General features: G+C 37.5%; 1 protein-coding gene across 1 annotated transcript; it reads left to right on the top strand.

The window, feature by feature from the left end:
• Window positions 1–6,982: 6,982 nt before the first annotated feature.
• LOC138871280 (uncharacterized) lies at window positions 6,983–8,191 on the top strand. Its single transcript, XM_070149155.1, has 2 exons — window positions 6,983–7,726; window positions 8,132–8,191. The coding sequence occupies exons 1-2, from the start codon at window positions 6,983–6,985 to the stop codon at window positions 8,189–8,191; spliced, it is 804 nt and encodes a 267-aa protein (XP_070005256.1).
• The last annotated feature ends 905 nt before the right edge of the window (window positions 8,192–9,096 follow it).

Below are 9,096 nucleotides of genomic sequence, written 5' to 3' on the forward strand. Positions count from 1 at the left end.
TAGAAAGTACTAAAGCAGGTATCATGTCTTATGGTTATCAGTTTACCTCAGTTTTCAGTTATACAGTCTTTCAGTTAGCAAGCTTATGGTTATTCAGTATGCCAGTATTCAGTTATATGGTTACCCAATTATCCATTTTTAGTGTATAAAAATTTCTGGTGACTTGTGAGTATACAGTGATGCATATGGGTTCTCAAGGAAAATGTAAGTAACAATGATTATAGCGAAATCTTCACATGTTTTAGGGATTAAGACCCAAGACTCATCAGATGGTGCATGAAGAGATTTATCAGATGTGTGTGGTAGTGTATCTGTATGTCAGACCCTACAGTGTAGCAGGTTATGAATTTGACCGCAAATGGCCTAGAATTGGTCGTTATAGTTTTGGAAAAAATAGGGGAGACTAAGGGAAAAATACCTAGGAGTCAGAAACGTATGTTATTACCAAAGATGTGATTTCGTACAATTCATGCGAATGACAAGAAGATATGATGTATGAAATGAGAACCAAGAGCAACCAATATTGAATTTCAGGGAATGATTTTAAGTTGTTTAGAATTATTTAAATCAAAACTAGAAGTACCACGCTAGTAAGCTACTATAAGAAGCAGCTATTGACATAAGATAAAGATATGGCAGTTCTCCCTTAGGTTATGTGACTAAGTGATTACCGCGGATGTTTATAGTATGATATGATTTTGTATTATATAGAAAGTTTGGGGTTAGATATTCTATTTTTGTTTAAGATAGATGAATTTCCCTAAGTGTGATCCATGTACATAGTTCAAAAAAATGATAGTGTGTGGCAAAAGAATATGGTCAGATGATGAGGAAAGTTAGGGTAACCTTATACTTCATTTTAGTTATTCAAAGAAAGAGAAGAAAATATGATGCTAGCAGGTGGTTAGTAAAAGGATATTAAGTAAGTTTTGAGTAGATACAGTGAATTAGCAATTTCAGCTGAGCTAGTAGAGGTAAGATTTGATCCACTTAGCCAGGTTATCTCTACTAAGTGGATGGCAGTTTGAAAATACCAAATGCATGTGTCAGAGCCCAAAGAGTTTAAGTTAAACCCGAAGTACAGTGGCAGTGGAAAAAAATCAGCTAGCAGTGAGAGAGCATACTAAAGAAGAATAGCCTTTAGGAATTATCGAAATGTGATTTCTCCAGGATTGACAGTGTGGGCAGAGTTAAATCATTACGATTATGTAGGATAGTTATGAAGACATAAGCTTTCCATTTATGTAAATAATTTAATTTTTCCTAGTATGAAAGATTTCTCAGAGGTAAGTTGGGAGATGAGTCGTCATTAACGTAAAGTGCAAAGAGTTGAAAAGAAAGTTTTTAGCATCTCGAAAAAATAGGAAGGATCCGCAAGTATAAGACCTTTGGTCTAAGGGGTGGTGTGAAATTTTTTGTAAGTCCAGTTAGTGATTTGAAACCCAAATAGTCAGCATGGGATATGAAAAAGAAAATTAGTTCGGTAATAAGGGAAAATTGTATAATTACCACAGGGATTATGTATAGCATGTGTAAGAAACACAAAGTGAGTAGAATGATCACCGAGCTTAGTTATTGATGATAAAGTGATCAAACAAAAGCTATAAAATCATGCCTATTAATATGTTATGAGGGTAGAGCCATTGCACGAGACTCTAATTGTGGAGTACAAGTCAAAGACTTAGATCGCAACAATGCTATAAGTGTTTTTCAGGAAGTGCTTAGAATGATAATCAAGTATGGGAAGTGTAGCTCATGATTGAGACAGACAAGAGAACTATGGTAAAATAAGTTCACCGTTTAGCCAAGCAAAGAGTTTGGCTTTTGGATTCTGAAGATGGTGGAATTATTGTCCAGAACAGAATTTGTTCTTCCTTAGTAGCCGAAGAGAATGAGAAACATTGTGATGATCCCTACGTGTTGCAGTTGAAAGAGGGGATTCACAAGTATAAGACGATGGCTTTTGAATAAGGGGGAGATGATGGTACTTTGAGGTACCAAGACAGATTGTGTATTTCAGACATAGATGGACTTAAAAGGGGAAGATTATATTAGAAGCCCATAATTCCTGGTATTCTTTCCATCTAGGTTCCCCAAATATGCATCATGACCAAGGAGATTTATTGGTTGAACGACATGAAAAAGAATGTCGCAGACTTTGTGGCCAATTGTCCGAATTGCTAGAAAGTGAAAGTCAAGCAGTAGAAAGTCTAGTGTTTTCATCCCAGGATACATATACTTTTGAGTGGAGATGGTAAATATGGAAATTTATAACGGGATTATCTTGCTCATTTTAAAAGCATGATTTGATTGGATGATCGTAAATCGACTTACCAAGTTAGCACGCTTCTTGCCAGTAAAAAACTACAGATTCAGTAGAAGATTATACTGAGTTGTACATTCAGGAAATCGTCTGATGTAGAAAGTCTAGTGTTTTCATCCCAAGATACATATACTTTTGAGTGGAGATGGTAAATATGGAAATTTATAACGGGATTATCTTGCTCATTTTAAAAGCATGATTTGATTGGATGATCGTAAATCGACTTACCAAGTTAGCACTCTTCTTGCCAATAAAAAACTACAGATTCAGTAGAAGATTATACTGAGTTGTACATTCAGGAAATCGTCTGATATATGGGACTTCGTTGTCTGTCATTTCGGATTGTGGTGCTCAGTTTAAAATGAACTTTTAGAAGTCATTTCAGAAAGGATTAGGCACAAGTTTTTCATCCTCAGAAAGATGGCCAGGCAGAGTGCATTATTCAAACAATTGAGGATATGTCCTTGATGTTAAAGTAATTGGGATAATCACATACCTCTCATTGACCTTACTAATAATAACACCTACCATTCTAGTATCAAGATAGCACTATGAGAGACTCTGTATGGGCGAAGGTGTAGATCGCCAATTGGTTGGTTCAAAGTTGGTGAAGAGGAAATGTTAGGACCAAATTTAGTCTATCAGGCAATGGAGAAAGTTAAGCTGATTCAAGAGCGTTTGAAGAAAACTCAGAGCCACCAAAAGTCCTATTCGAGTGTGCGACATAGAGACCTAGAGTTTCAAGTTGATGATTGGGTGTTTCTGAAAGTTTCATTTATGAAAAGCATTATGAAATTTAGGAAGAAGGAGAAGCATAGTCTCTGCTATAGTGGGCCATATAGATTCTTGCGAAGGATCGGTCAATTAGCTTATGAGTTGGAGTTGCCACCATAATTAGTGGTGGTACAACTAGTATTTCACGTGTCATGTTATAACATTCAAGTTTCCAATACTCAGATACTCATGTCAGTTCATTACTCAGACACTCATGTCAGTTCAGTACTCAGATATTCATGTCAGTTCAGTACTCAGATACTCATGTCAGCTTAATACTCAGCTACTCATGTTAGTCCAATACTTAGACATTCATGCCAGCTTAGTACTCAGATTACTCAAATATTCGTGCCAGTTCAATATTCATATATCCATGTTAGTTCAGTATTCACGTATCTATGGCAGACCAATATTTAGTCAATGCAGTAGTCATTCAGTTTAGTATTGCAACAATTCAGTAATCAGGTATTCATTAAGTTTAGTATACAAGTGTTAATGAAAGTTCATGTTTCCACCAGACCCGTTTAAGGTCCGGAGTTAGCAGAAGTTACAGTCAGGAAAATCATTCGAGGACGAATGATCACAAGGGGGAGATAATGCAACACCCCGTAAATTCAGCTCATGTATGAATGAGTTAAAGGAGTTATATTTTGGGCATGTAAAGTCCCATCGGAATGATTATGGGTGAAAATAGTTATTTCAAAATCAAGATGGAAAGTGAGGTGCATAAGATTTGACAAAATCAGTTAAGTTTGCAGAAGGTTAGTATTCCAGCAGGTTTTGGGAAAACACAAAGGATCAAAGTTGTATGACATTGAAATATCTTTCCAATGATATATTATGAAGTCCGAACGGATCTATGTGCAACAGGTTATGCGCATTTTACAGAACAGTATGCGATATGCGCGCTGGTAGCGCGGCCCCGCTAATTTTGAGGCAGTGTTACTGCCGCTTAGCGTGGTCAGTAGCGCGGGCAGGCCTCCAAATGCGCGGGCGCGCTAGTGGGGGGTTGTTTTAAAGCTATATTTCGTCCCCCACAACCCCAAAACATAAAAACTTTCTATAGAAAGGAGAACTCTCAAAAACATAACTCCCTAAGGGTCCTTCCACCACCCATGGTAAGTTCTAATGGTGATTCTCAGTTTCAATATCCCAATATCTTATTAACATGGGTAAACCCTCCATATCATTAGATATTCGTTTGGGGCATCATTGTTGAGAGAAGAAACCCTAGAACTCGAATTCAAGAAGATTGAACGTCAAAAAGTTAATGTCTTCACCCTCTAATTGATTCTAGCATTGGATTAATGATAATTGACTCAAGTTCATGAGATATGAGTTGATGGGTTTGATAGAAAAGCATGAACAATTATATATTTGGCTTGTTAATTGTTGATTATTGGTTAAGGGTGTTGTTTACCTTATGGGAGATAAAGAATAATGTTGATTATAACTATTTGAGACTTTAGAATGTATCTAGGAGCAAAAGAATGGGTTATTGGGTGTAGAGACACCATTAATAAGGATTATGAAGCTTTATGCCACCATGTGTTTGAAAAAATGCCCAAGTGACCAAAACATGAGTATTATTGCTAATACGGAATCCCTTTGACTTGTATTGATATAGATTGAAGTTGAAGGGGTTGGCGAATGTTGTATTATGCTCAAGAGTAGGAAGTTAAGGTATGTGAGGCTAACTCTCTATGCTTGGGAATGTTAATGATTCTCCTTACACTACGTTTCTTTAACAACGTATCAATTGCCTCATAAATATAGTTAAGCCTAGTTCCTTGAATAGATGCAGAACTTCTATTCTCTAGCTTCATAACTCTTTCATGACTTTCATTCTGAACGTTGTGAGCTCAGTTCATATTCAATATAGACTTGGGTTTGATGTCCCTAAGTCTAAACATAGCTTACTCAGTATGTCATAAATAGTTGAAGTTTCAATGTTCATAATCAGTTCAAGAATACATGTCTCATTCTAGTCTTATTCAGTATTCTAGTATTATGTAACTTAGTATGATTCAATATTCCAGTATTATGTAACTTAGTGTGATCTAGTATTCTAGTATCATGTAACTCAGCGTGATTCAGTATTTCACTATTATGTATTGCAGTATGATTCTCAATTCCTAATTTTAAATCCCTAAATGTCGAACACCTGTATTTGGGCCTGAGGCCGCAGTTAATGCTTTATGGATCTTTATGCCTGAGGCCGCAGTTAATGCTTTATGCATCTTTTGGCCTGAGGCCGCAGTTAATGCTTTATGCATCTTTGGGCCTGAGGCCGCAATTATGTTTTATGCATTTTGAACCTGAGGTCACAGTTATGTATACGTATACTTAGGCCCGAGGCCGCAGTTTGTGCACATATATATATTGGGCCTGAGGCTTCAGTTTAATATTTAGATAAATAGGTTTTTCATCATTTAGAAGAAGGAGTATTCATATCCTTACTTCCTTTCAGTTCAATAATTAGTTACCATTCAGTTATCAGCTATTATATCAGTTACCAGTTATTAGTTATCAGTTCAATTACCAGTTATCAGTTCAGTTATCAGTTATCAGTTCAATTATCAGTTATCAGTTCAGTTATCAGTTATCAGTTATCAGTTCAATTTCCAGTTATAGTTCAAGTTATCATTTCACTTTCAGTTTGAATAGTTATCAATTATAAATTCTCAGTTATCAGCTTAGTTTCAGTTTCAGCATTTATAATTCTTTCTTTCAGTTGCTTTACATACCAGTACAATTCAAATGTATTAAAGTCCTTTTTGCCCGGGGCCTGCATCTCACAATGCAGGTAATGATTTACAGGTTGATGATTCTGAGCGCTAGGATTCTCGTACCAGCTTTTTGGTGATCCCAGTTCTTCAGGGGCATCATCATTACCTTACGGTCTTTAGTAGTTTTTTTGATAGTCGGTATTTTCAGTACTTCATTAAAGGCTTCATAGACTAGAGTAAAAGTTAGACAGAGTCTCAGACTTTTCATGTTAAGCCATGTTGGTTGCAAATATGTTTCAGAATTGTATTAGCATTTTCACACTTTGATTTATATCATCCAGACTTTCAGTATATCAGCATGTGTTAGTTTATCTTCCGCATGTAGTATGTTATGATATCACATGTTGATTCAGCCAGCTAGTTGGTTCGCTCGGTCACATGTAGTCAGGCATCGAGTGTCGTGTTATGTCCAGGCCTAGGTTCGGGGCGTGACACTACCACCCTTTCCTCCCAGATAGAAAATTCACAGATAATATACATCCAACCCCCACAAGCACAGGACTACCAACATGTGTCATGGATGGAAAGGGGATTAATGGGCCATGAAGTATCGTTCAACCTCCAAATCAATGGTCAGGACTCAATTGTCATACTACACAACATGCAGTACTTAGCTCAACTAGTAGCGGAAGGCATGAGGTTACCCATGAACAACTACCTCAATCAAGTATGGCTAAACAACATCCTACAACCCCTATCTCCCTCCGTAAACCCTCAACTAGTGCATGCTATGAGAAACCATTGAAATTTACCACCCCATTTCAACCCCATTTACCCACAGAATGCTCTCCTAAATATGCCATTATTTCCCCCAGAAATACTAACTCAACTCAATCTCATATTCATGCCATAGGAGAACCCTCCAATAGTTCAGGAACCCCACATTCCTCAACCACCCCAGCAATCCCCATCACCACCTCATCAACCTGCTCAAAACCAAGAAACAGAGATGGAAGAGGAAGAGGAACCACTCAATATAATTTTAGAATGAGTCCTAGAGTTCTCAAACCTAGATGGGGTAAAAGTATTTCTTTTTACGGAGAAGCAAGTGAAGAGGCATGTACTCAACTGCCCTCTAACATTATACAAATGCTCGATGGACATCAAGCCACCTCAGGATCCAACGGTGGGGAACAAGGCAATGATATTAGTGCCAGCATTGAGAAGGAACCCAATACTGGGGGCAGTGAGGGAAAACGGGGAGCCACAAAATCAAAAACTTAATGTCTCTATGAATCGACCAACAAATATCATCATTTGGAATATAAGGGGAGGTAATAATGAAAACTTTAGAAGAATTTTCAGGGAAATGGTCGACGCACATAGACCATGCATGTTGGCTTTACTAGAAACTATAATGGGAAGCCATGTTGAACTACTTAATGACTTTGGATTTATGGAGATAATAGAGGTACTAGCTGATGGCCAAGCAGGAGGAATTGTGATATTGTATAACCACGAGGTGGTGACTATCCAAAACTTTATCCATAGAAATCAAGAAATCCATGCAACGATTGAGGTACTTCCTATTCGTAAACTATGGCTTTTTAGCACAATATATGCTAGTACTGATATCTGTAATAGGAATACTATGTGGGAAAATCTAAAAAATATTAGTAGAAATCATATAGGCCCTTGGATGGTGGGAGGGGATTTCAATGATATTTTTAGTGCCAATGATAAGTTTGGAGGCAGACCTCTCAATGATTCTAGAGCCAAATTCCTATGGTCTAAACTTAATAGTTGTAAACTCATTGATCTTGGATTCAAGGAATGCAAATATATTTGGTCTAGCCATAGGCATAAAAATAAGGGTCTAATAATGGAAAGGTTGGATAAGGTATTTAGGAATGATGAATGGATAGATTTATTCCCTAAAAGTTCAATAATTCACCTACCTAAAACTTACTCGGATCATAACCCTATCCTAATTGAACAAATACCTAGAATTAGAACCCTCCATAAACAAACCTTTAGACTAGAAACTGTCACGACTCCAAACCGGACCCGGTCATGATGGCGCCTCTCGTGATGACAAGGCCAGCCGACACAAGTCCCAAATTCATTTTTAACAATTTACTAAGTCAATTTAAGTCTTTTATAAGAATAAATTCCCAACATGTATAAATTTAGCGGAATAGAACAAGTGTGAAAATAGATACAGCCCGACATCGGGGTGTCACAAGTCACGGGCATCCACTAAGGTATAAATACAACGAAAAGTCTAAAGATGTACTTAATACAGTCTAAAGAAATCAAGAGAGAGAAAAGCAGTGTTGTGAACGCCGGGCAGCTGCCTTACTAAACTTTGATGACTCTGCCTCTGAGCAACCAATACCCGCTATCGGGTTCAGAAATACCTGAATCTGCACACAAGGTGCAGGGAGTAATGTGAGTACTCCGACTAAGTGAGTAATAATAATAAATGAAGACTGAGCAATAAGAAATCATGTAAGGCACATAAACAGACTATAAAGAAGTAGTACTAAGCCAGTAAAACAACAATGAAACCGTGAAAACATGTAACGTCACCTTAGTTCAATTTAAGCTTCTTTAAAACGCCTTTTTAATAGTTAAGCAAGTAAATGACAGGCAACTAGAAAAGATAAACACATAAAGAACTGCCCCTCGGGCACAATATCAACAGAATCAGCCCCTCGGGCACAATACCAACAGAATCAGCCCCTCGGTCAAAACACATGGAACAATACTAGCCCCTCGGGTTATATCTCATATCACAATAGGTACCCGCGCTCACTGGGGGTGTGTAGACTCCTGGAGGGGCCCCTTACAACCCAAGCGCAATATCAAGCAATCTCGTGGCATCATCAATAGGCTCTCGGCCTCATATCAACAAGCCACCTCGTGGCGTACAAATCTCAGGCCTTCGGCCTCATAATCACAATCCGTGTTTACTCACAACATAGGACCTTGGCCTTACTCAGTCAGAATCTCATAAGCCACTCAGGCAATAGTAAAACATGATGCTCAGCCCAAAATATCATTTAAAATATCTTTTTAAGTGTTAAAGCAGAATAAGCATAGCTGAGTTGTGAAAACAGTAGAATATAGCATGACTGAGTACAAGTATAAAGTCAAAACAGTGAGGTAATATCAGTAAAAATCCCCTAAGGGTTCAAATAGTTGGCACGAGTCCTAAATATGGCATTCAACCCAAAACATGATGATAACAAATAGTTTTCAATCAAA

Source organism: Nicotiana sylvestris, chromosome 6 (assembly GCF_000393655.2).
Source record: "Nicotiana sylvestris chromosome 6, ASM39365v2, whole genome shotgun sequence".
Lineage (NCBI taxonomy): Eukaryota > Viridiplantae > Streptophyta > Magnoliopsida > Solanales > Solanaceae > Nicotiana > Nicotiana sylvestris.